Source organism: Equus przewalskii, chromosome 20, assembly GCF_037783145.1.
Source record: "Equus przewalskii isolate Varuska chromosome 20, EquPr2, whole genome shotgun sequence".
NCBI classification, from domain to species: Eukaryota; Metazoa; Chordata; class Mammalia; order Perissodactyla; family Equidae; genus Equus; species Equus przewalskii.
The window spans coordinates 32,453,536-32,481,363 of NC_091850.1; the positions used below are offsets into that span (position 1 = coordinate 32,453,536).

General features: G+C 39.1%; 1 protein-coding gene across 31 annotated transcripts in view; it reads left to right on the forward strand.

The window, feature by feature from the left end:
* The window catches only part of DROSHA (drosha ribonuclease III), a 120,268-nt gene that overhangs the window by 22,081 nt on the left and 70,359 nt on the right, over positions 1-27,828 (forward strand). For 21 of the 31 annotated variants that reach the window (XM_008536938.2, XM_070587135.1, XM_008536945.2 and 18 more), the window contains 7 exons: positions 324-478; positions 3,481-3,561; positions 9,902-9,988; positions 12,585-12,671; positions 18,233-18,304; positions 19,882-19,963; positions 20,959-21,033. In XM_008536938.2, coding sequence (XP_008535160.1) covers positions 324-478; positions 3,481-3,561; positions 9,902-9,988; positions 12,585-12,671; positions 18,233-18,304; positions 19,882-19,963; positions 20,959-21,033 — 639 coding nt within the window. The remainder of the gene's footprint in view (positions 1-323; positions 479-3,480; positions 3,562-9,901; positions 9,989-12,584; positions 12,672-18,232; positions 18,305-19,881; positions 19,964-20,958; positions 21,034-27,828) is intronic. The other 10 variants (XM_070587139.1, XM_070587143.1, XM_070587126.1 and 7 more) reach the window with 1 other exon arrangement.

Below are 27,828 nucleotides of genomic sequence, written 5' to 3' on the forward strand. Positions count from 1 at the left end.
CCTTGCTGCCCCTTTAAGTGTGAAACCCCATACTACTACTATGGTTTGCGTTCTCTGGTATTGTTCATTAAGCCTTTCTCTGTAAAAATCTTTGTTTTTCTTGCTTCCCCAGCTGGATTGTGGCTTAGCATTATGGGCTGTATTATTTTTTGTGATACTGCTTATTAGCAGTGTGCTTCGTGGGGAGTAGGCGCTTAAATATTTGCTGAAAGAATAAACAACTGTCCTTGCATTTAGAGGTTTGGGTCATTTGTGGTCTCCACCTGTAACCATCTTGTGAATTACTTCACTTCTCTCTGTGTTTTTCTCCTGTTCTCTATTAGAGAGTTCCAGTGAGTCCGAATGTGAGTCCGATGAGGACAGCACCTGTTCTAGCAGCTCAGACTCTGAAGTTTTCGACGTCATTGCAGAAATCAAACGCAAAAAGGCCCATCCTGACCGACTTCACGATGAACTGTGGTACAATGACCCAGGCCAGGTGCGCATGTTTTTATGCTCTTGCTATGAAGCTTGCAGACCCACACATCACATTTATGACTGCAGGCTCGGAAGGTGCACGGTGGCTGGTATCGGAACTGAATTTTACTCTCAGGGTTTTGTGTCATTCTTCAGAGCTTATTTCCTTTCAGCTTCACAGTTCAGCTCCAAAGCATAAGCACCAGAACAACTGCTCCTTGAATCATATTTGAGGATGTTTGTAAATTCTGTGTTAGGGAGCAGGATAACGGCATTGCCTCATTGAACTTGCAGTAGATGGAAGGAGACAAATGGTAGAGTCAGAGAGAGAGCACTTGGAGGTCCTTTTAAAAGCATTTCATCCGGAAGGTATCTTGCAGCCGTATAGTAAACAATGCCTGAAGTCCTCTAAGACTTCATGTTTCTTCGTTGGTAATAGTCACAATTCCTTGTGAGTTCTCTTTCTTGTTAAGCATGTTTGAGCTAATGGCGTCATAGCTAGACATAATCATTTTTATTTTTACTGTTTTATTATGAAGTAATACATAATAAAGTATCTTTACAAAAGATTTGTGTTTTCCAAATATGCAGTACATGCAAAAATAGTATCTTTAACGCATATGAAGTTAAGCATAATAAAATATATACCTATAAAAAAGGTAATTTAAAATTTATATTTTGTAAATAAATTCATCCATTCTATATTAATTTGAATTCTCTTCTCCTGCTTCTTGTTAGATGACAGCTATCTAAATTTCTTTTCTTGATAGAATTGATACAGGTAGAATGCCTGGCAGAAATGTACCTGGTGGTCCCTTTGCCTTCTTGGAATTGAGCAGAAATATTTGCAAATTGTCAATGCATTTTGAAGCTTGCTTTAATATATTAATTATGTGGATGATTTCTTTAAACAGCTTTAGTGAGTTATAATTCACGTACCATACAATTTACACACTTAAAATGTATAATTCAGTGTTTTTCAGTATATTCTCGAGATGGTACAACCATCATCACAACATAATTTTAGAGGATTTTTGTTTTCCCTAAAAGAAATCCTGTATCCATCAGTAGCCACTCCCTTTCCCCGTATGTGGTCTTTTTACAGGACTGTTGTTCCCCTAGCAAGGTGCCTATCCCTTAGTTTCTGTGGGTTCTTCTTCCTTTCAGAGCTTTACCAGGGCCTTCTATCTAGTCTCACTAATCGCTTCGTTATTTTAGTTTTGTGTCCTCTGTACCACTGAGCCTTACTTATAAAGGGTTGATCTAGCTTGGGGCCCAGACCCTGCTAAAAGGAAGGAATGTAGGATATCTCTCTGCTTCCCTGGAAATCAGTGAGGACTGAGTGATTTTTTTCCCCTTTTTTCTGTCACAATAAGCTGTGACCAGCCTTAGGAGAGTGCTGTGACTTTTTTTTTTTTGAGGAATATTAGCCCTGAGCTAACATCTGCCACCAATCCTCCTCTTTTTGCTGAGGAAAATTGGCCCTGAGCTAACATCTGTGCCCATCTTCCTCTACTTTATATGTGGGACGCCTGCCACAGCATGGCTTGATAAGCAGTGTGTAGGTCCACACCTGGGATCCGAACTGGCGAACCCCAGGCCGCCAAAGTGGAACGTGCGCACTTAACCGCTGCGCCACCAGGCTGGCTCCTACTATGATTTTTGAGGCAATCCCATCACATCTCTGTTTGCCGGCTGTTCCTTTGGATAATATCTTATCAAGATAGTTTTTTAGGCAGCAGTGGTTTTCCTCTGCTGCGTCACCTGGAGCTTTAGATTTCCCAAAAGGATAAAGTTACAGTTTTTCACTTTAATATTTATTTTCAAAGTTTTATTGAGATATTTTCATTGGACACAATGAGTTACAAAGTCCTAGAACTTTAAAGAAATATGTGTGTGTGTGTGGTGTGTATATATATATATATATAATAAATTATATATGTGTTATATATATAAATCTATGTCTTTTAATTAATACAAAGAAAGTGAGCCATGGAACTCCACTTGCCCTTTCTCCATGCTGTGGTCTCCTTTTTGATTGTCTTCCCATTTATATTGAATAAACTCATGAACCTGGCTTTTAAGGCCCTTTAAGATTTTGTCCTCAGTTCTGCTGCTTTGGTCTTCTTGCTCACATATGATCCCTTCCATTTAGATGGGTCTCATGTCCCTGGAGCACAGAAGGCTTTCTTCCTTCTGTTTTTTTCCTCATGCTGGTGTCTCGTGAAGAATAGCCACCTTGTTTTTCTGTCCTGTTCAGCCCTTCACATTTCATCTCTTTAAAACCAGTGGTATCTCCATCTGGACTGACATTTTTTTTCTTTTTCTGTAAAATTATTAATCATATCGCAGGTATATTATTTCTCGTATTCCTTGACGACATGGACCCTAAGCTGTTTATCACCCTCCCTCCCCTCATAATGCTTAGCAGTCATTTTTCTATCCAAGAGGCATGCAGGAATTATTCACTTATTGAATCATGTGGGTGGAGTTCATGGCAATAAAACGAATTCAGGTGAAAAAACAGACATAGGCTCACCTGATGAGTGTTGAAAATTTTTCTGGTCCTAGTAGCATTTTCTTCTCTGCTTCAGATACCTTTACGTTTCTCTTTTGAAAACATTTAATCTGCAGGTCACCTTCAAAGCATGCAGTGTGTTCCTCCAGGATATAAAATATGCTTTTCTTTTGTGAGTCATTTTTCCTGAAATAAGAAATAGGAGACACATACTGAAAAGTGGTAGGAGAAGACGGGGGCGCACAGTGCACTGACATTGATATTTTCTGCTTGGCTGCACAAATAACTTGGGAATCCAGTGTTGTCGTACAGTTTCCCTGTATCAGACAATATAGACAGTTTGCAGCTTTATTGGTTTGGGAACATCCGTTTAATCTTCTAACTGTGACAGCCTCTTCAGAGCTTCAGTACTTATGACATTAAAACCCACACAGTTTCCGAGGCATCATCGTGCATGGTATGGATTTTCCCCCCAATAAAAACGAATTACGTTCTGTTTCTGACAGATGAATGACGGACCACTCTGCAAATGCAGCGCAAAAGCGAGACGCACAGGAATTAGGCACAGCATTTATCCCGGAGAAGAGGTAACTGGTTTGGGTTATTATATTTGTAAGTGCTGAGAAGCCAGAAGTAGACAGATGCTGTTGCTGTTCTTTTCCCCATAAATGAAATAATACCATCGAAATAGTCTTTTCATACTCCCTCATAGTCTCTATTACTGATAATTGGACAAGAAAAGTACTTGGGTTTTGGGGGTGGAGTGAGGAATATTATCAAGGAAATTTTAAAAAGTTTGGGAAGGTTCATTATTTAAAATAGACAAAGTATATTTGAGTTTTTAAAATTATTTTAATTATCCTAAAACTGTACATGTTGTAATTTTGTTCATGATTTTATTACAAATGGTTGTGAATTACCCTGGAGAAATGATCTTCCTAAGGTGCTGTGAGGCCCATGTCCTCTTTCCTTTGGGGTGTATAGGGGTATGCTGTTGTCTTTGTTAGTCTGTTGTCCGCACTAAACTGTGAGTAGCACATGGACTGTTTGACCTGTGTACCCAGCCCTGGTTTGCCAGGGACACTCCAAATATGTTCGACTGAATGAGCTGAATACTTGATCACAGAGTTATATGTAACTACTCCCTTTCAATTATTTTCCTTCATTTTCCCCCCTGTTATCTTTTATTTTTATTAATCCCAGGATTGTCACTTTATGATTCAACACATTATGTTCAAACATAGCATGAGTAAATCCTTAATTTCTATTTAAACCTTGTTTCAGGCCATAACAGTAATCAGAATAAAGACTATGAGATAGTGATGGATATTTTGAACTATTTGCCTCGCTTTTACCTCATTTGTCTTTGAAAGTTGGCAAGTGTGGCAAGGAACTGTGGGACCAGATCTGCACCTTGTGAGCATCCACTCATGTGCCTCATGTTGGGATCTCTGAAAGCAGGTGCTGCAGTGGAGTTTGGGGTGCAAGATGTTTATCAGGGATTAGATGAGAAGAGAGTGAGGCAGGAGTGAGCAGAGGGAGAAGTCCACCTGTGATGGGCCTGATAAAGCCTGGCTTGTTGCAATTGTCTTGAATCGGGGTGGAATGGCCTTCCTACCCCTGTCTCCTTCTGTCCCCAGAGCAGGCTGCCCCAGGAAGGTCATGGCCTTGGGGGAGGTGTTCTGTAGCAGAGGCTGGAGGAGCCAATGGCTGCAGGCTGCCTGCTGACTGCTCTCCCCACATGTAGGCAGCAGGCCCTTCCTTAAAGGGAGACCTGGGTGAATGGTGATGCTGGCTGAGGACGTGCAGGCAGAAAAACTTAGGGTACATATTTATTCCTGTGAAAGCAAACTTCTGGCCCTTTTAAGATGGATGGGGTCTATGTAGTCAACTTCCTACCAAGTGGCAAGTTGGTCTCCTCAAGGAATGGCCATTTGGGGGGCCCAGCGTTGATCATTGTATGTGGCTGGTTGGACATTTGGCAGTAGCAGTTGGCCCAGCTAGCTTAGCCTTGGTAAGTGAGGTCCATGCTGTTGGGCTCATGTGAAGTCTCCATCTTTGCCACTGTGGCCACTTCATTCGTTTGCCCATCCTGTCAACTCTGGGTGGCTGATGGCCGAGGCTGGCTGAGTCATTTTGTCAACTAAGTGGTTTAGTGCCTCTTGCTTGGTGGGTGTTCTCTGATGGACATCTACATGTGGTGTAGAGATCGCTGTGCTCACTCTCATTTGTCCACCTGCAAGTCTCTACTCCAACGCCTTCTTATCCCTGATCTTCCAATCTTTTTCCTTCTAGGCCCCTGACCAGCTGGCATGGCCACTTGCTTCTGCCATGAGTCCATCTATATTCTAACCTCAGGCTACTTCTCTTTCCACACAAAGTGGATGACCAGGTACACTGCCTGAAACTGCCCAATGGGAAGATTTTCCCTCATTGCTATCTTTCCAAGCCATCCCTGAATGCGGCTGCAGCACAGTCTGTTTTCAGCTTGCACCCCCTTACTACTTGACCCATTTGCAAACCAAGCTTGGGCTTTTCCCTCTGCTTTCATCCTTCCATCCTTAGTCATCAGCTGGGGGAGGGGTGCTGGTGCAACAGTGATGGGCCACCTGCTCCTGCAGCTTGTTTGTGCCCCTTGCTCTTGGTGTGCTTGATTCTGGATGTACCACTTCCATCTTATGGGTTGTTGCTGGTCCTGCCCAAACTTATGCCTCTGTGGGACTGATAGAACCCAGTTTGTGATGGGCAGTTCCAGTCACATGTCTATTTGCTGTCCCTTGGTCATGCCTTCCATATCTCCCAGGGCTAATAGCACACCAGGAGTTGTTTTTCAAGGGCGTATAATTCTTCACTAAAAATGGCATGGCTTTGCTCCAGAATCTCAGAGACCAGCATTGTGATTCTCCCAGTGTAGCCACAAACTCCTCTCAGCATCTTTTCCCACCAGCAATGTAGCATTTGCCGAATTCCATGGCCCCTGCCACAGGGCTGCTTGCACTGCAGCTTGGAACTGCCTGAGGCCTTTCTCACTGGAGTGACACTCACAGCTGCCATGCTTTTGCACCACTCTATAAATGGGCTGGAGCAATATTCCTGGGTGGGGATTACCCTGCCTCCTGACCCTGAAGAGGCCCACCTTGTGTTTTGTTTCCTTCTTCGTGGTAGAAGGTGGGAGACGCAATAATTTGTCCTTCACTTTGGATGGGTGTCTTGGCACTCCCCAGACCACTGACTCCTAAAAATGGTGTGGCTGTGGTAGGCCCCTGAATCTTTGTAGGGTTTCTCTCTCACCCTCTGGAGCGTGTGCGTTTTACCAAGGCTCTTACTTGATCAACATAATAGTGTCAGACATGCAATGGAGGAATATAATGTTCTGCAGTATGTCTAGAAGGACTATATTATGACAGTGAGTGGGAGAGTTAACACAGCCTGGCAGCAAAACCGTAAATGTTGTCTGTTCCATGTGAATGTGAACTATTTCTGATTCTCATTCTGATTGGGATGGAAAAGAATACGTTCAGCAAATTGGTGGCTGCATACCTTGTATCTGAGGTCATATTAATTTGCTCCAGCTAAGCTACAACACCTGGCACAGCAGATACAATCGGGATTACTTACTTGGTTGAGCTTGTGGTAGTCTATAGTTATCCCTCAGGAACTGTTTGGTTTCTTCTGGGGCCAGATTGGTGAATTAAACAGAGATGTGATAGGGATTGTCACCCCTGTGTCATTTGGTTCCTTGAGGGGGGTGCTAATTTCCACCGTTCCCCTAGAGTTATACTGTTTTTGATGCCCAAGTTGGGGATGGTGGTAATTTCAGTGGCTTCTGCTTGACCTTTCTTATTACGATGGCGCTACACACATCAAAGACCCAGTGTGGGGTAGCACCATCTGCCAATTTTGTCAATTCCAATGATACATTCAGAGACCAGGGAAATGACCACTGGGTGGATATTTGGGCTAAGTGGACCTACTGTAAGCTAGACCTTGGCCATGATTCTGTTTAATACCTTGGCCTCATATCTCCAACTCTAACAGGGTTAGAGTTAGATTCATCCAATCTCCGAGTATCACTGGTGATTCAGATGCTGTGTCCAGCACTCCTTGAACTTTCTGGCTTCTCTTTTCCCCAGTGTATGGTTACCCGGGCATATGGCCTAAGGCTAAGGTTGTCATGACCGTTTTTGTTTGTAATGGTGTTGCAGGGCCCTTCCTCCTGGGATGGGGCCACCTCTTCAGTCAGTGGATTTCAGTTCAAAAACTTGGTCAGGTCTGGAAGTGGGCAAGGGATCATGACTCATTATTGGAGCAGCCTACCTTCAGCCTCTTGGTTATCCACTCTTGATTTCTTCTGTTGGTACAAACTAAGTAGTACTCTTGTCAGCTACCCATTTATTTTGTACCTAAGGACACCATGTTCTGTTAACTGCTTTCATGACTCTTTGTGGGTCAGACTCCCTTTGGCTGCCACTTTGTTCTTGCTGGTCATAGTGATAATTGTGCAACCTGGCTTTTAACAATTAGCCCCACCATCTGGCTTCTCTTGTTTCAGAGTCCTGTCATCCCTGTTGCTGTCAGCAAGTTCTGCTCTGTGACCACCTCTTTTACAGTTAGCCCTGGCCTGCAGAGGAGGCCACCTCTGATCTTCCTAGCGATGCTGGTAACCCTTCACCAGCACATTCCTTTTGGCCTGGGTAAATGGCCTGTCCTCTGGGCCTTCCCATGGAGTATGATTAGCTGGTATATTTTTCAGTCATAGATATCATGTCCTTTCAAATATGGCCACCTTCTTGAGTCTTTGAATTCTTTCCTTCTCTGTCTGTCCTGGCAATTTTGGTATTTTAACTTCAGTAGGTGGGGCCATCACTTTTTTCATGCTTTTAGGAGACATTCTAGTAGAGAGTTCTCAGTATCTCCTGGTGTTCTTTAATTCTGAATACTCCCAAGTCAATAAACTCCTCCCTAACCAGTTTTACATTCTGGCCCTTTTGATTAAAGACTCTCAGCATCTGGTCCTGTGCAGATTCCTGCTTCTGGTACATATGGCTAGTTCTTTTTTGGGATGTAATCTCTTCTCCCAGCACTTCCCCACCTGGATTATGCTGTGAAATGGCCCTGATTTTAAGTCTGTTGGCCAGAGGGAGAGACTGATTGGGCACTGGGTGGGTGGGTGGGTGGGCAGCAATGTTGCCTTGCAGGGTCTTCCATTGTCTTCAGACAGAGGTAAGTACTTGCTCTTAATAGACACGGATGGGCCATCTCTGAAGAGGCAGAAGGTTGAGGGGAGTCTGGGGAGTCAAAACGTATGTGTCTTCATCCCGGGTTTCCAGGTCCCTGACCTTGGCATAATAGACTTACCTTGGTTGGCTGTTAATTGGTCTTTAAGGTCCTTCCACTCTGACTGGTAAACCCTGGGCTTGGTCCTGGCTCTCTCTGACCTCTAACTGCAGATGAGAGCTTATTTGTGCCCCTCCCACAGGCCCTCTGGCTTTCGCATCTGGCTTACAGTTGCCTTTCTTCCTCCTCTGCTGCTACATTTCTGGAGAGCGGTGGTTCTCCAAGTGAGGTCTTCCGACTAGTATCAGCATCACCTGGGAACTTGTTAGAAAAGCAGCCTGCCTGAGCTGCTGAATCAGCAGCTCTGGGGGTCAGGAGAAAACAGTCTGAGATTTAGCAAGCCCTCCAGGTGACTTCAAGGCACACTGAGGAACAGGGTAGAGCATCAGTGGTGCTTAGCAGTAGCCATTCATCCCATTATCCTTTTAGCTACCATTCCGTCATAGTCTTAAACACCTGGTACACTACACCTGCTTCCACTGGTACGGCCTTCCAATTCACCATTTTGAAAGTTTCACTTGGTGTACCATCTGGTGCTAGGGTCTCTGTGTTCCACCTGCCATCATGATGGTGTCCTCATTGCCAGTTAGGCGGTAAGTTATTCAGCTCCAAACCCCATCTTATCTTCTGCTTTCTTGGATCACTCCTGGTACCAGTTGTCACACATTGGATTCTCCAGAAGCAGGTGCTAAGATGGAGTTTGGGGTGCGTGATATTTCTTAGGGATCTTTGCTTGTGTAAGCAGGATTGGACAGCTGAACTATGAGCCAGCCCTGTCAAAGCGCTATCAACCTGGTGGTGACCTGTAGAATGAGTATTGCCCATTCGAGTTGGGCTGCAGTGGCTGGGCCTTTCTACCACCGCCTTGCTCAGTACTCGATATGGGCCATGCCTGAAGTTGGGTGAGTGGGCTCTGCAGCTGCCACAGATCCTGAAGGAGCTGACAGCTGGAGACTCTCTGCTGTCCACGCTCTGCACAATGGGCGGCAAGTCCTTCCTTGAAAGGTGGTCTGGGTCGCACATCTGTGTCTATCACAAGGTACCCAATGATTCCATTCATGCTTATTTTGCTCGTTTTCTGTTCTCCATTTCCCGTCTTAAGCTCCATGCATATTCTGTTCTGCCACCTCTGTGCTTCCATTATTTCTGGTCCCTTCTATTTTTATTTAGCATATTTAATCCTTTTTCTTTTTTTTTCTTCCTATTGAAACCTACTGCTCTTACTTCTGAGATTATTTTTCTTGTTTATTTTTTGGAGTTTTTTATTGGAAGTTTAGCCAAAGGTCTGTTATTATGTTGTTTTAGAGATAAAAGGAAGATAGTCATGGAAATTTAGATCTAGAAAGATCTTTATGTTGTCTGAACCCCTTGTATTGCACATGAGAAAATGGGTTGAATACCAATGACTGGCCAGCCTATTTTTGTTCATCCAGTTATAATGGTAAAGTGAATACTGTGCTTTCCCAGCAGTCTGTGAAGGAACACATAGAAAACCTCTTTTGTCACATGTGAATCTACAAAATACAGTCTGTTTTTAAATAAAAATATTTCGCTGCTTTACTTTTAAGCTCTCTTCTGTTTCCCCCTCAGGCCATCAAGCCCTGTCGTCCGATGACCAACAACGCTGGCAGGCTTTTCCACTATCGGATCACGGTCTCCCCTCCCACAAACTTTCTAGTAAGTTCCCAGTAACATCAGATTTTGTTTACTTGAAAATGTAAATAAGTTGAATATGTGGAAATAGGTTAAAATATGATGAATAGGCTAAATACCAATTCAGTTCTTAAATGTTCTTTCTTTTAAAAAATATTTTTTCTGTTGATAAAATTGGCCTTTATCATAATGACTTTTATTTTGGCCTCCTGTCACTGTACTCCCTTCTGTGCCTTTTTTTCCTTTTACATTGCTGTTACCACGTAATAGCCTAATTCATAGAGCCAATGAATTCTGGAGCTATTCTTTGGAGTTATGGAGCTGGAAGACTGTGTAGAACACTTTTGCATCTCTTAAAAATCAGCTAATAGCTTATATATTTTCTATATATAAGACCCAACAAGACCCAAACAAGAAAATCTGTTGTATTTATGACAGCAATAATAATACCTAATATTTGTTGACTATGGTATGAGTCACCATTCTAAGTGTTTGACACATATTAACTTGTTTCTCACAACAAACCGATTAAGTCGATATTTGTATCCCCATTATATCCCCATATCCTCGTTATATATGAGGCAGTAATCCATGTTTTACAGATGAGGTTAAGCAACTTGCTCAAGATTATTCAGGTTGTCAGCTGCAGAGTGGAGATTTGAACCTGGGTAGTCTGACTCCAGTGTGCATGGCTGTGTTCTTGTCTACTATGCTGTATTGCCTTTGACAGTACAAAATTTATTAATTCTTGTTACTTGTATCATCAAGAGATTTTAAGTTCAAAATTAAAGTATTATTATATATTTTAACAACTTTTTTGAGATATAATTCATGTACCATAAAACTCACCCATTTGGAGTGTACTTTTCATGATATTTAGTCTTTTCACAGAATTGTGAAACCATCACCACAATCTAATTTTAGAATTATTTCATCATCCCCAAAAGAAACCCTGTACTCACCAGCAGTCAATTCTTTTTTTTTTTTTTTAAGGCTTTTTTTTTTTTTTTTTAAAGATTTTATTTTTTCCTTTTTCTCCCCAAAGCCCCCCGGTACATAGTTGTGTATTCTTCGTTGTGGGTTCTTCTAGTTGTAGCATGTGGGACGCTGCCTCAGCGTGGTCTGATGAGCAGTGCCATGTCCGCGCCCAGGATTCGAACCAACGAAACACTGGGCCGCCTGCAGCGGAGCGCGCGAACTTAACCACTCGGCCACGGGGCCAGCCCCACCAGCAGTCAATTCTTTCCCACCTCCTAGCCTTTAGCAACTACTAAGATACCTTCTGTCTCTATCATTTGCCTATTATAGATATTTCATTTGAATGGGATCATAGAATATTTGATCTTTTTGGCTTCCTTAACTTAGCATAATGTTTTCAAGATTCATGCATGTTGTAAGATGTAGCTTCATTTGTTTTGTGGCCAAATAATATTTCATTATAAGGATGTACTGTATTTTATTTATTCATTCATCCGTTGATGAACATGTAGGTGGTCTCCACTTTTGGCTTTTTATGAATAATGCTGCTGTGAACGTTGTGTATAAGTTTTTGTGTGGATGTATGCTTCCGTTTCTCCTGGGTATAGGCCTAGGACTGGAGTTGCTGGATCATATGGTAACTCTATGTTTAATATTTTGAGGAACTGCCAACTTTTTTGTAAAGTGGCTGTACCATTATTATTTTGTCAGAAGTTCTTTTCGTTATATTTAATTTAAACCAGCTTTGTTGAGTTATTCAAATAGAAAGTAACAGTAATATTGGCAAAACAAATAATGTACATTTGGATATTCTTTAGTCCTCCCCAAGTTCTTCATATATATATATATATATATATATATAATGTTTAAAAGAGTAATGTTCAATACCTATGTAAAATGTATGTCTTTTAGGTTCCCAGTCTTGATAATTAGCTCTGTGTTTAGCATTTAGGATTAAAAATGCTCAGCTATAAAAATGGCATAAGGAAGAGAGTCTGTTATGCTTAGATCAACATTTGTATGTTTTCCTTACAGATTCAGTTTTTAGGTAATTAAAATCTTTGACATTACGCGGGAATTGGTTTGTCACAGTGTTGATGGGTTGGCTTCTCCTCGGAGGGCCTGGGAATGGGACTGTGGGGGCTTGAGCTTCTGCCCCGAGGCCCCTCCGAGCGTTCCAGGCTATTGCTACCTTGACCATCTCAACCCTGAGTTTTTTTCTACTTTGAGCTTTGAGTTGACTATGGTGTTATCTTGTTCTTATTAGGACTTCCGTTAGTTCAGAAATATAGTTTGATAAGAATAGGACTGATAGTATTGAGAGATTAAATAAAACAAATTCCTAGAAAATGAAGCCATATGTGCCTTTTTTTCTTTATGGCACCCATAAGAATCAATCTTAGTTGTCTCAGACAACTAAGTAACTAAACATTACTGAAGCCTGAGAATTCCACCAAGCAAGAGAATTCTACCTAAAATGAAGCTTTTGTGTGAAGTTCTCCCCGGTGTTTGGGAAAATGTTAACAGTGTCCATGGAGTCTACACATTTCTCCTCTTGGTTTCTTTGTCTCCTGATGGATTTCTGCACGTGCAAATCATGTCATTTATTTAATTCATGCTTTGCGTTTCTGTTTGCCTTTAGACTGACAGGCCAACCGTTATAGAATATGATGATCATGAGTATATCTTTGAAGGTTTTTCTATGTTTGCACACGCCCCCCTGACCAATGTAAGTATGTGCTAATTGGCTGGCTTTCTCTTTCTGTGTACCCCTTTCCCCCGCTTCATTATTTCTTTCTAAAAGCCAAAACAAATTTCTTTTGATCTGACTTCTAAGTAACATTTACTTTGAGTCCCTTTGCATGAGCTCCAGGAAGTCTGAGGCAGTGTTTGTCAGGTGGGAGTGTGACATCTATGCTAATGAGTCACAGGTTTGGTCCACATTAAATGGTGTAAGTAAACATGTGTCAGAATAACATTTGAGAGTGTGAAAGGTTGAAAAAAGAAGGATAAACTGTGGAGTAATGTGTCAAAGCTATTTTAGGTTGGGTGTCCTTCAAAAGAAAGTTGGACAGTTTTAAGGAGAAGCTATTATTTAGTCTCTGAGCAATAGAAAAAGAAATAGAGCTTGTTCAAGACATTTGGAGCCTGAATTAATTTCATAGAGTTTTCTGCTTTTGAATCGCAGGAATATGTCTTCTTTAAGAATCTTCATCTGACATACAGATCTATGATATTTTTATACAGGTATTAAGGCTGCTTTGTTGATAATTGGTTCAAATGGAAGTTCTGTGTCTGTGAGTCAGAATCTTTCTGTCTCCAAGCTGGCAGTCTTGGGAATTGTCTTACTTATTCGATATTTCAGTTGGACATAGAGTAGAATTCACTGGCGGCTCAGGGAGGGAGGGTATCAGTACTCTTCACCCAGTCTAGACGCTGTTGTAGAACTTACTGAATTATAGCTGTGGTGTATCTACATCAAAACAGAATGTTCTTTCATCCTTTCTGGTTTGGTTACAAGAAATTACATCTCCAGTTTAAAAAGTTATTTTAGTACTGTTTACCTAAAATGTGAAATTCTGTTCCTTTGGAGAGTAGAGAATAAAATCTTTACCCATCTTTGTTCCTTTCTATCATCCTTTTTTCTTTATAAGTAGACATGATTCTATGGTAGTGATACTAATTTAAAACAAATTGTTTTCTTAATGAGATTTTCTTTATCCTACAGTATATTTTATCCTAGGGAATTTCTTGGTGAAGGTGATTACATTATAAATGTAAAAATAAAATCTTTTGATAATACATATTACATCTATCTTCAGCTTGTACCATAATATAGAAAAGGGTGTAATATTGAACTTTTTTTTAAATTGAGGTATTATTGACATATAACATTATATTAGTTTCAGATGTACAACGTAGTGATTTGATGTCCATATATATTGTGAAATGATCACCACATTAAGTCTAGTTAGCATCCATACATAGGTACGGAATTTTATATTGGACCATTCTTAAACAATCTTTGTGAAAAGGCACTAGGAGGTTTTGGAATTTTGAAAGTTTGTTTTCTTTTTTTGTTAATGTCTCAATTAGGCATTCAAATCCCTTGTTACACCAAATCTCATAGTCTTTGAATTGGAAAGCCCTTTAAAAGTCATCTAGTCCAATTCTCCCCTACATAGTGCATTTCTCTCTTCTTTTTCTCAGAGGGCTTGCAAATACAAATAGTTTAGTTACCATGAAAGTATTCAAAATTATCTATTTTATCTCTTAATTCCCTAGAGGTCATATAGACCTCATTTTAACTTTTAGGATCACCTTAATCAAGAAGGAAAGCAGTGAGGTTTCAAGAGGCCAGGGTTTAAACATGACTGAATTCTACTTACTAGCTGTATCATTTGACGCTTCAATCTTTATAAGCCTTGATTTTTCTCATCTGTAAGATACATTAGTTGTAGCAATCTTACCGTAGGCTTTTGTAAAAAATAAATCTGATGGCACGTGAAAAGTATTTATCATGATATTTTGCATATAATACATATTAGCACTTCTTATTTTGGATAAGATATTAAACAGACCTGGATTTGAGTCTTCCTTCTAATTCTTTTTTTTTTTTTTAACTAATTCTTAATATTTATGTGACCTTGGATGGGTGATTCTTTGAGCTTTATCAAAGCCCCTCAGCACAAGGTTTGGCACTGAGAGGCGGCTAATGCTAAATTAATTGTCATTGTTACTGTTCTTATAAAATAAAGGACAGGACTGAAAAATTCTTGGCTTCAGCATATATTTCATATAAATATTCAAGTTCTCAAAATTTGAGCACTTAACTCTGTAATGAGAAGATAAGCCCCATCATTTATGTTCGAGATGTTGATAAAATAAATCGAATTTTAAGCTGTGTTGTACAGTTCATAGGAATTAGATCTGTCAAAGGCCTCATGCGTTTGAAATAGCCTCCCAAGAAAAAGAATTTTTAAATTGCTTTACTGATCTGATTCATTTTCTCGCTAGAGAGAGCACATCAGCAAGAAGGGCATGCAAATGTTGGTAGCGTTAGAATCTCAACCAAATCTCGTTCCGACAAGTTCTCTAAAGGTCTTCTTGAATTGAAGTGAATTGAAAGCCTTGTTGGCTAAGTATAGAGCGTTCCGGGAGAATTTTATCCTTTTGTGTGGTACATTTGCTATTACTCATAATACATGATGTTATTAAGGACTTTGACAACATAACTAAAGTTACAAAGATATATGTGTATATATATTAGATACATGATATTGTGTCCTCAGAAGTGCAAGAAAGCCCATGATCGTTTCCCTTTTCATTTCCAGTGGCCTCACCACCCTTGATTTAGTTATTCAGTGTCTGCAAGTGGTAGAGTCAGAATGTAGAAGTTCAGGGAGGGTATTTTTTGTTTGTTTTTGGTAGGATGAGGTAGGAGTTAATGTCAGTCAGTATTCAAACATGTTTTAAGAAATGATAGTGGGCATTTATGTTATTTGATTGGCCAGTTGAGCTCCCAGTCAATTGGGCTTTCACTATGTAGGAAAATGACAAGTTCTCTTTGAGTCTTAGAGAGAGAGGAAAGTTTGAATATAAAAGGAGATCCTGCCTTCCCAAATCTGTGTCTGAGAAGGACTCTAGTGGCATGGATAAGAGGCCAAAAGAAAATAAAGTATGTATAAGAGAAGAGGTCAAAAAAGGAATTCCAAAAAGTGATTTTAGTTGAAATGATATGGGGAAAGGACTGTACTTGCATAAATCATCCAACAGAGTTGCTTTTGCACATGGTAGAAGGAGTCAAGTTGACACTTTTGCTCTTTCTCTGCCACCTCTTGACTGTTCCCAAGGTCTCAGTCGTTTTCTCTCCTGGATACTCTCTCCCTGAGTAAAACAATTTCACTGATGATTTTTCCTTCCTTATATACTCTGATCCTCACTAAATTGATGTTTATAGCTGTGACATATGGCTCTGTGCTCCACACTCATATTTCTGATTGCCTATTGGATATACCCACCCTGATGTCCCCTTAGATGCGTCACCCTCAACCTGTGTGAAACTGAACTTGTCATCTTCGCCGAGTATTGAGTTTGAGGTACTCAGGGGACACCCTATAAATTTCTTTGTATTAATGCCATTGTGATCTGTCTGGTCACTTAGTCCGGAAACCTAGAAATTGTCCTCTATTCTGTCTTCTATCTTGCTTCCACATGAGAACAGTCACTGTATATTGCAGTAGCATCTCCTATGTTTAAAGTTTTTCCCCTCTTTTCCAATCTTCTATTCATTTGGCTCCTGGACTATTTCATTAGACTCCACTCTGGTCTTCTGGTCTCCTACCTTGCTCCCCTATAAACCATTCCCACACTGTTTCCATAGCAACCCATCCAAAACATAGACCATGATAGTCTCTCACTTAAAGTAGTTGAATGACTTCTTGTTGCCATAAGGATAAGCCCTGAATCCTTCACATGGTTTATGAGATCTGCATAATATATAGTGCATACTTGCCTGTCTAGAATCACCTTGCTCCTCTTGCCATGCACTTCACTACTGAGCAGCTGAATAACTTGTTCTTCCCCCAGCTCCCTTTTCTCTGTCTTGCTGGAAACTGAACACCTGCTCTTCCCCAGCTTAGTTTTTCTGGATGACCTGGAAAATCCCTCCCCATCTTTGAAGACTCAACTCAGATGTTAACCTACTCTCTTTGGTTCTTTTGCACTTGATACTTTTTTGTTTGCCTATTTGTTTTTTACTTTCACATGTAGGTTACATTGTATCATATTCTGTTTATACTTGTTTACATGCTTTTCTTCCTCTTTTAGATTCTTACCTTTTAGAAAAGGTAGGGGCTGTGGCTTAGTTTAGACTAACTATGGAGTCAACATAGTTGTTAGCAAAGAATAGGTATTTAAAAAACCTGTTTGTGAATAATGCACAAATTTGTAACTCTCAATTATTTTTAATTGATTGTAGGAATAAAGAAGAACTTCAAAATGATAGTGGCCTTGTCATGTCGCTTCAGTTGGTTTAGAACTCATTACCATGAACAGGTTGAAAATGGATCTCTTGTTAAAGTTAGTTATGAATTTCACTCAAATTAGCCACTATCCTTTTAAAAAAAGAAATAAAAGCTCTGAAGAACTAAATTTCATTTCTGAGAAAATTTCCAGTAGATGGCATTATAAGACTATTTTTTTTTTCGTTACCATTCCTTTTGCTGGTAGAATTAAAATTTGTTTCTTTCTGATTGCTATGGTTTGTAAAAATGATTTCATCTATATAAAATCATCTTATGGACAGATCTAGTGGCCAGAAGAGCCTACTTAACACATCTGTAAGGCTTTTGAGTCTATTATTTTCCCCAACTAGTCAGTCAAGCCACTGCAGTAACCTCACACCCTCCCTTTCTCATTCCTTTCTTCATTCAAAAATATTCTTAGGGAAAACCTATTATGTATAGGCACTAGGCTAGTGTCTGATGATCCATTGGTAGAACAAGACAGATGTGGATTTATTTCATCTGAGCCTTCCTGCATTTTCACGCATACCTTGAGTATTAGTACAGGTAATGAGACGTGTATACTTTAGTGGCTTAGAGCTGGGGTCTAGAGCAAGATTTTCTAATTCACCAACCAGCTGTTACCTTAGGCAAGGTATCTGATGACTCTCTCGTAGCTTCCTCCACTGTACCATGGGGATGGTAGCTGTAACTGTCTCACACGGATGGTTACATGGGTGACAATATGCGAAGCAGTGGAACAGTGCCTGGATCAGTAAGTGTTAGCTATTATTGTTTTTATTACCAAGTTTGCTTTTGCTCCAGAGCCAGGTAGGCAGCATGAATTGTGTGCTCCTCACTGACTTGTGAATCTGTAACCGATGAGGTGTCAGCCTGCTATCCCTGATCTGTGTGAAGAGCCGAAGATTCTGAAAGATTTTAAAAACCTGAGAAAAAGAAGTATTTAATTGTGGTTGTATTAATTCTTTAGAGGTGATATGTTTGGCTTTAATGGGTTCTTGTCATGTTTATGTTGCTGCTGCTAGTACAGCTAATTAAGCACCAACACTCTGCAGTCTCCTGTAGAGGCCAGGCCAGCTGGGTTTCTGCTATTAAAGGCCAGCAGTGGTGGCCCAGCTTCGTGTGCAGTACTGTTAGCAGCTGAGATTAAAGTGAAACGTTCTCACTTGGTTCATGCCCTTCTGGGTCAGGTAGCAAACATATGTGCAATATGAGCCTGCAGGAAGGTATTGCAGCACTGAACCTCTCATTCTTATTATTGCAGATTCCACTGTGTAAAGTGATTAGATTCAACATAGACTACACGATTCATTTCATTGAAGAGATGATGCCTGAGGTAAGGGAAAAGATTATTTAACAGTTTGATGTAGTTTGCTCTTTTGTTTATTCCTCACTTACATCTTTAAACCATTGAACTTGGTCACTTCTGGCTCTTTGCCTTGGGAATACTCCTAAAGTATTGTGTTCACTGTTGAAAGGGTTGGTGAGATATAGCTCCAGGAACAAGGTTAAAATGTGGGCCATTTTTTAACTTGTTGACCTGTTTTTGAACCCATTTCTCCTCATGTTGTATCTACTGATAGTAACTTACATCTGTTTCTAGTCTGTTTTGGATAGGGGACAGAGTTTGGTTACTGGTCGTTATCAGAGAGGAAATTAGAATAGCGAAACTGAATCTGATAGCTGTTGGAATAATCTTATTCATTATCTCCAATGACAAGATCAATGCTCGGTTCATTTTTCTTCCCATATATTTACATATTTTTCCTAATTGTTTTTCATTGCGGATGCTCAGCAGCAGATTTATCTAAATATATGCAAGAGGTTTAAAATTCCAAAGCAAGATTAATGTGAATCTCAGAATGATTCATTGCCTGATCTTGAATTTAGTGGTGTCAACAAATCACACTAAGAAATAACAACTAGACAGCAAAGAAGCTTGAGCACTGAACATTGTGTTGGAGTCGGGGTCAATTTCCTGAGCCCCTGGCTCTTCTTGCAAACCTTGTTTAACGGTGCAGCTCCGTCACGGGCAGTGGAGCACCGAGGGGGAATTGATGAGCATGACACACAAGCTTAGTTTGCACCTATTTCATTGTGAGCAAGACCTGTTAATTCTACCTGTCTTTCAAGAAGAGTTAAAGAGAAAGGGCCGCCCCTTCATTCTCCAGCTTAGCAGGGCTTTTTTGCTTCCTTTTGATTTTTAAGGTCATAAGCCTTCATTTGCTATTGTAAAAGTGTGTGACTTCTGGCGGGATCTCACGCAGGGTGATTTATGAACCCCAAGCAAAACAAGTAGGAGGAAGAATTATGAGACAAGTCTCACTTGCAAATATATCATCTGTTAAGCTTGTTTACCAGAGAAATTTTGGTTCAAAGTTTTATAGTTTTTCTTAGCTCTTTATTTGCCTTCATTAAGAAATTTGTACTTTTTTGGTACAAAAAAGCCTCTTTTTACGGTAATTTGGTAATAGTGATTCTCAGTGTTTGGGGGAAGTGAGGGTCAGCAGGGGTGGAGTAAGGGGGACATACCTATCAGGGTCTGGGGCCTGTGTGTGTAATTTGAATTAACAAAAAGTCTCCAGGAGACTCTGATATGTTTTACTATTGGGCTAGAAAAATATGACATAAAGGAGACTTTAATTTTTAAATTTCTCATGATTTTATTTGTACACTGGGAAGGGCTGAATCCACATTTTCTTAGGAATTCTAATGGCATTAGTGCCTACTTCATTTCTGTCTCAAACCAATGAGCTATTGTAGGGCGGTGGCCAAACTTTTTAGGAAATTACGTGGTTTTAGTATAGTTTCAATAGACACTTTTAATTTAAGACACTTGACCAGAACAAGTTGGTCCTTCAGTTAATATATATTTGCAGTACCAGAGTAATTTGATTTTGGTTTATTTTTCAGAATTTTTGTGTGAAAGGACTTGAACTTTTTTCATTATTCCTCTTCAGAGATATTTTGGAATTGTATGACTGGAATCTTAAAGGTAAATAATAGGATTTAAAGAAAAGTGAAATGCTTATAGAAGAACGTTGTGGTATAGGTGAAAAGTCTTATAAAAGTGGGGAGACATAGTTGAAATTCCTCTTATTTTTGGAATGTGGAATACTCAGGGAAAAGTGTGTTATTCATAGGAACATTTGCTATCATTTGACACGACTAGGTTCTTATGGATCTTATTTTAATACAATTTGTCAGTGTCTATTACCGCAGATTACCATTATCCATTATCTAACTGACACCTAAGAAGACGATGTCAGTTATTATGAGTAACTATCTTGATTTATGTGCATTAGGGAAAATCTCCTTAATATTTTAAATCTATTGAACTTTACTGTGATAAAGTTCTTCCAAGATGACAGTTTATTAAAACAGAACTTCAGTTAGCCTTTAAAACATACACATACTATGAGCCACATTGATTGAAAACTTGATACTTGGTTTTTGGATAATAGTTCACTTTACTGGAAGTGTCTATATTCCAGCAGTCATTTACTTACTTATTTTTAAAACAGTATATTGATGAGTGGCTTTTCAAACCAAGTTTTTAATAGTATTTCTCTCTTTTTTTTCCCACTTGTATTGATTAAAATGGAAAAAAATTAAAATACAAGCATATTATATCGTGCAGTCATTCAATTATAACAAAAATCTTTATATTTTTGAATTTCTCAAAACAGTTTTACAGTATGTACTGTATACCGTATATATCTTTAGGGCTTTCTCTCCCCTCTTGACTCGGGGTGTTTTCCTCGCTGTGGTCTCCATGGCGTGTTTGCCGTGGCAGTTTGTGGCGTGTTCGTGGCAGTTACCATATGATTGATTTAGCTGTTGAGGAGAAGAGGAGGGCGGTGTTTTTAGTGTCCCTACTTCTGGTGTGTTTTTTTTGTAATTAGCATAAATCTCAGGAATTAAGTTGCGGTATTTGTTTTCTAAGGCTGTTTTACTTGTTTTTTCTTTCCTTTCACTTGTTTGCTTTAGGTCCTTTGTTTGAAGACAGTCCTCCCTGCTGCCCAAGATTTCATTTCATGCCACGTTTTGTACGATTTCTTCCAGGTAAATCTTTTGGCTTGTCAGTGACCTAGTGAGATCGTGTGTCTGAGAATCTTGAGGGACAACTTCCCCACCTCAGACACTGTTAATTATCTGCTTCTCAGGTCAGGCATGCAGATGTAAAATTATACATGCTGATTTATACTCCTGCATGATTTATGGTAGCCACAAATCAGATGAGCAATGGGAGAATTGATTTATAAATTTTGAAAATCTACTTGATAAAATATCATGCAAGAGTTAAACTTAATATGGAAAAATGCATGAGGCTTAAAAACTGCATATAGTGAATTGAAAAACAGTATAAAATTTTCTATATAGTATGATTATAACTATGCTAAAAAATTACTGCAATAATAGTTGTATTAAGGTAGTGGTATTTATAGGTAGTTTTTGTCTATTTTTTTCATGTATACTTTTATTCATTTTATGGTAAAAAAAATTTATTTCTTCTCACTAAATTAAAATGTATAAGCAAATATGTAATTTTTATGTTTTTTTAAGCACTATTTTAACTTCTTAAATTTTTTTCAAGAGTCTAGCCATGAGATTTGGTATTGTGTTTACTGTTTTTAAAAATGGTTGGGTTTTCAATGAAATCTTTGGATGCCTTTTTGTTTGTAAAATTTTCACCACCCTAAATGAACTCATCCCTGGAACCTCATTCCGTTATCTCACTTTCTGGTGACATCTTTCTGTACTTCCAGCCTCATGCCCTATTCCCTTTGCTTCCACTTGAATCTTCCCTCTTCTCCTTGTGAACAGCTGCCTTTCTTTGCTTTCTCGCTGAAGTGCTGTGCTGACTTCTGTCTCTCAGCTCTAGTGGCCTCAGCCCCTTGTACTAACCACCACTTTCCATGGAAATATCAGTTTGACCATTTGGCTTTTCTTCTCCTGTATGTGGGCTGCTCAGTGATACTGAAGGAAAGAATTTGGCTGCTATGATAAATCTGTGGTCTACAGTTTCAGCTGGGGAGTTTTTCAGCGTGTAAGCTTTCTGGCCACATCTACAGAAATTCAGCCCTATTTTCATGCTCTCCTCTTCTGCCTCTTGTCCTCCTTGCCTCTCCCATGCCTCAGAACCCTCCTTTGAGCCTCTCAGGCTCTGGTGCATTCATAGCCCGGCTTTGCTTCAGTGCCCCAACCCCTCTCTCCCTGTCCCCATCCTCTCTGCAGCTGCTGATGCCAAAGCCAGCCTCTGGAAGACCAAATCCAGTGGACACTCTTCAGTTTTGGCCTCCTCCCTAATGTGGTACCTGGGCTCCTGACCTTGTCTGTCTGCTGAACTCTCCTTACTTTCCTCCTAGCTCTCTGATTCATACTTTGTGGCTTTTGTTTCTTGTCTACTCATTCTAGTTTAGATTTTCCTCAAGATTGTGTCCTTGATACACTTTCCTCAGTCCAGACACTCAGTCACAATGGCTTATTTTTATTTTAGGATAATGTTACTCATATTTTTAGTATTCTTGTTAATGTTTATTTTCTTTGGAAAGTGCATTCAAAAGCTTTTCTCCTTTTTGCATCTGGTTTCATTTTACTGAGAAGTCCTTTTTTCTTTTTGAGTGAATGCATCTTTGATTTTATAATGGAGCTTTAGCAGTAAACTTACTAGAAAATGGTGTTCGAGTGAGTTTGTTGGAAAGCCTTTCCTTTCTGTATCTGTCTGCCTCTAGGCATGTTATGACCAAAGAAATCTCTAAGAGAAAGTGGACAGTTTTAAAAATCACCTTAAAGAAAAATCTGATGTCAGATATATACTTTGTGGGATTTCAACTCTCAAAAAATGTTTCTCATAACTATGTAGGGATAATGTGTAGGTTGTCATAAAGAAAAAGATCTACTGATTTATTTTTAAATGGGATTTACTTTGTCATTAGATGTCCTTTTGAAAATAATACATATTAAAAAAACTCTGAAGGATACAGAAGAATACCTAATGTTTAGAATGCATTTTGGTATTGGGTGGCAAGTTATGGTTGATTTGTTTACATAATATGACTTCATTAAAGATCTTTTCGAAAATGGTGAATTAAAAAGAAAAGCACATTTTAATATATGTTTTTATTTTTTTCTGTGCACAAGCTGTTTTTACTTAGTTATATCATCTTAATATATGATTTGCATCCTCATTTTTAATAATTCATTAGGCAGATGGATATTTTTAAAGATCATGATATGTAGTGCAAAATTTCATGTCAAAAAGATCACATCAGTTTATGTTATCATAAAAAATGCATTATTAGTCTTCACATTTTGGACTCTCCCTCCTTCCTTTTTTGGCCCCTTTCTTCCTTTTTAAAATTTTCAACTGTAGCTCCATGAGGCTAAGGAGTAAACAGTGTCTTGTTGTTTCAGTGCTAACATACTACTTGGCACATGGCAGGGATTCAGTAAATACTTGTTTACTGACTTTATTTAATTGGTCTCAGTAATGCCTTAGTTAGTACTAACGAGAATGAATGTGCTTTTCAAACGTTCTTTGATATTGGCTCTCATTTTTCAAAAGTAAACTTTTGATTGAAGTGTAACACAAATACTGAAAAGTGCATGCATCATAAAATAAGACTCAGTGTATTTTCACGAAGCGAATATGACTGTGTACTCAGCACCCAGGTCAAGAATAGCAGCATCCAAAAGCCCCTTTCCAGTCACTACCTAGCCCCTCAAGGGTAGCCCCTATTCTGACTTGAAAACACCATATAGTAGTTTTACCTGTTTTTGAATTATAAAAATTAGAATTCTATGTATTTTTTGTGTCTGTCTTCTTTTGTATTGTGTAATTTTGAGACACCTGTTAGTTAACTGTAGTTGGCTCATTCTCATTTCTATGTAGTATTATATGGCATGACTAAATTAAGATGTATCTAACCTATCTGTGATTAATGGACATTTGGGTATTTTCAGTTTGGGGCTCTTTCAGATAGCATAAATATGTTCACCAAACACTTGCACGTGCCTTTTGGTGAGCGCATATTTATTCTTTTCTATTGTGGATATATACCTAGGAGTGGAAATTCTGAATGTGTTTATATTAAGCTTTGTAGATGCCTTCCAACAGTTTCCAAAGTGATTGTACCATTTTACCTTCCCACTAGCAGTTTGTACGAGAGTTCAAGTTGTTCCACATTGTCACCAACATTTGGCATTTTTCTTTCTTTTTCAAGTTAGCCATTCTGATGAGTGTTCAGAGGTATCACATGATTTTAGTTTTCTTTTCCCTAGTGACTAATGAAATGGAGCTCCATTTCAAGTATTAATTGACTATTTGGATATTGTCTTTTGAAGCGCCTGTTAAAGTCTTTAGTCCATTTTTCTCTTGGATTATGTCTGCCTTTTTCTCATCTATTTGTAGGTTTTTTTTATATATATTTTATCAGTTTTTTGTCAGAAATGTATATTGCTAATACCTTCTCTGTGGATTGCTTTTTCACCGTCTTAATGGTGATTTTTGATGAACAGGAAGTCTTAATTTTAATCTGTTTTGAATTTGTTTTTACAGTTAGTATAAGATATGTGTCAAGATTCATTATTTTCAATATGGATATCCAATTGACCCAGCACAATTTATTGAAAGACTTTTCTTTTTTTACAGAATCGAAGTGTTACCTTTCCCCTTAATTGGGTTGACTCTGTGTGTGTGTGTGTGTGTGTGTGTGTGTGTGTGTACACAAACAATACAAAAGCATATGAAGTAAAAAAGTGTATACCCTCTTCTAGATATGTGAAAATGAGTAGGGGCTATAAATGGTTTTATTTGTATTTGTTTTAACCTTTAAGGGAGAATTATGCTTTTTTCTTTAGGTGGGATAACACTAAATATGTTACACAATTTGCTGTTTTTACTCAGCTATTTCAGACATCCTCTATGTAAATACATTGCCTCTGTCTTTAACACCTATGTAGCATTCCATAGTATGAATGGACATGAATTTTTTGGACACTTCCTCTAGGATGAATAATTTGTAAGTCTCTATTTTTTCACTCTTACATATAAATACTTCAGAAATAGTCTTGGGCATCTATCCTTTTGCATTTGTATGAGTGTTTCTGTAAGGTGGAGTTCTGGAAGTGAAATTATTTGTTAAGGGGCTGGCCCCGTGGCCGAGTGGTTAAGTTTGCGCGCTCTGCTGCAGGCGGTCCAGTGTTTCGTTGGTTCGAATCCTGGGCGTGGACATGGCACTGCTCATCAAACCACGCTGAGGCAGCGTCCCACATGCCACAACTAGAAGGACCCACAACAAAGAATATACAACTATGTACCGGGGGGCTTTGGGGAGAAAAAGGAAAAAAAATAAAATCTTTAAAAAAAAATAAAATAAAATAAAAAATAAGAAAAAAATTAAAAAAAAAAAGAAATTATTTGTTAAGACGGTATGCACTTTTTTAATTTAGAAAGATATTGGCCAAGTTCTCTCTAGAAACTAGGACATAATTTATAGTTCTGACCAAGAGTTTTTGATAGTTCCCTTATTCTGTACATACCTGTCAACACCGGATGTTACTAGTCTTCTATGGTTTTGTCCATCTGATGGGTAAAAAGTCATCTCCTTGTTATTATTTGTGTCTTACTTGAACTCCCATGAGAATGAACAGCTTTCACATATTTTAGGCATTTCATGGTCCTCTCATTCTCATTTGCTTTTCATTTATATCAGTTTGTTACAAGATCTAATTGAAAGTTTATCAGTCATCATAATTTTTTTCTATTGCCCCAGTTTACCTGTTTTGAATACAGCTGTCTCAGTTGCTTTATACAAATTTATCCAAAATTAAGCTTACAGTTTAAATTAAGGACTATTCACTGCGTTCAATTTACCACAAGTCGAATTGCAGAACAACCAGTTTATTGAGATTTTAATAATTTTCTCAAATTTTTTTATTTCCTATCCCTGCTTCTATGTTTGGTAGCCATACAGTTGATATGAACCCTCCTAGGGCCCATTTAAAGTTTTATTCTGACTGTAGCTGGGGCTAGGGCAGGGCATAATTCAAGACAAGAAGGCTGCTCTTAGGGGAAAGCCTGTTCATTGCTTATATCATTGCTGTAGTAAAGCTTTTCAAAATCTTGAATCAATTTTGCAAATTGATTATCTAGCAGATTGATTTTTGGAATTTGCTCCGTTCTGGAGAAGTAGTTCTCAGGTATGGCTGACAGAGGGCCAGAGGGTGGGAGAGTATCTCACAATTCCCAGGGAGGCAAAGGGTGGTTTGAAAAAACATCAATTGCTAAAGCAACTTAATATACCTTTATGTTTGGAAAGTTTAGAAAATCCCTGTTGTTAAACAAATTTTCAAAAATAAGATTATATAAAGGCATCTTAGTAGGAATACACAGGAGATACAGTAATGCAGTTACACAATTATTCTCAGTGTAGGGAAAGAGGAAGATATTTTTAGATGTTTTTGTTACACTATTGAGAAATAACTCATTTAACCAGCCGTATACTTAACACAAATTCCCTAACAAATTGCTCCGCCTCCCGAATAACCATGTACGTAATCAAGCAATATAAACTGAGAGAATTGAGTCTCTAAGAAACAGTTTGTAAAGTCTGTCAGCTCGTTAATGACTTTCCAGATCCATTCCCTCAAACACAAACTCCGGTTCTTAGCAAATAATGAGCCGTTGTCGCGGTTCCAGTCCGAGCGCTGGCAGGATTCCTGCTAGCCTTAGCTTACCCGCTCTAACTTCTCATTTATATCATGTCCTATTTATCTCAGCCAACGAGATAAAAATTACTTCCTAGCCCTCAGTGACATAGTTCCATAAATCCCCAACATAAACATGTAGCAAAGCAGGCAAACCAAAAGAGCCAATTCATTAACATTAGTAAATTCATGGCAGTCTGGGAGCAAGTGGCCACGTTATTTATCTGCTTAAGAAAGTCGTTCCACAAATATTTATGGAGTGTCTTTTTTGCCCGGCAAGGTGTGATGGATACAGCCCTTGCCCCACGCGCTCTGGCAGGACTCTCTAGTCTTGTCTGCCTGTTCTTACATTTCCAGAAGGCTTGCACCCCAGGATTGCACCTGAGGTGTTATCTGTGCTGAGTTTCTACTTTTTCACAGTGATAAATATTTATCTTTTTAAGTTTTAGTTGCCATTTAAAATATTTAGCAGATTTCAATGTGGACTTACACTTTCTCCTTCAGCGTTATCACCTTTGCACCTGATGTGTATATGTTTATAAAAAGTTATTTCTGTTTTCCGTGCTGCTATAAAACTCACTCTTCCCTCATCAGCAGCTTTGCCCCCGAACTAGGTAGAAGCATTCTTATAAGCACTTGGTTATCTTGAGGTATTCTCCTAAATTGGGCAATGCCCTTGGTTTGTAGGCTTAAGTATTCCCCTCTCCCAGTAGCTCTTTTAGTTTTTCAGTCTTTTCACTTCAAAGTCAATGCCCCTAGTCCGTTTCACTTTGATTTAAAGTGCCATGGAGTCAGCCAGCTGTAACTGCTTGTGGGGAGATTCTAGAATGTTTTGTACACCTGGAGTTGCCTATATTTGCTGCCTCCACCACGCACCAACCTCCCCCAATAAAATCTGAATCTTTTTTCTAATCTTTACAGCTGAACAACACTCTGCTCCTTACGGTATTTTCGACTCCTGATGTATCCTTATAGGCCCTCAGTACTCTTCACTAATCTTACCAAATACAGAGATTATGAGCCAAATACTGTTTTTACGCCTTCCTCGGTTCCTAGTGAACCTAGTCAGGGTGGCAGCTCTTCTCAAGGCTCTCCAGGTGTCCGTCATCCCTGCTGCTCTGTGTGTGTACTCACGCAGTGTAAGGCAAC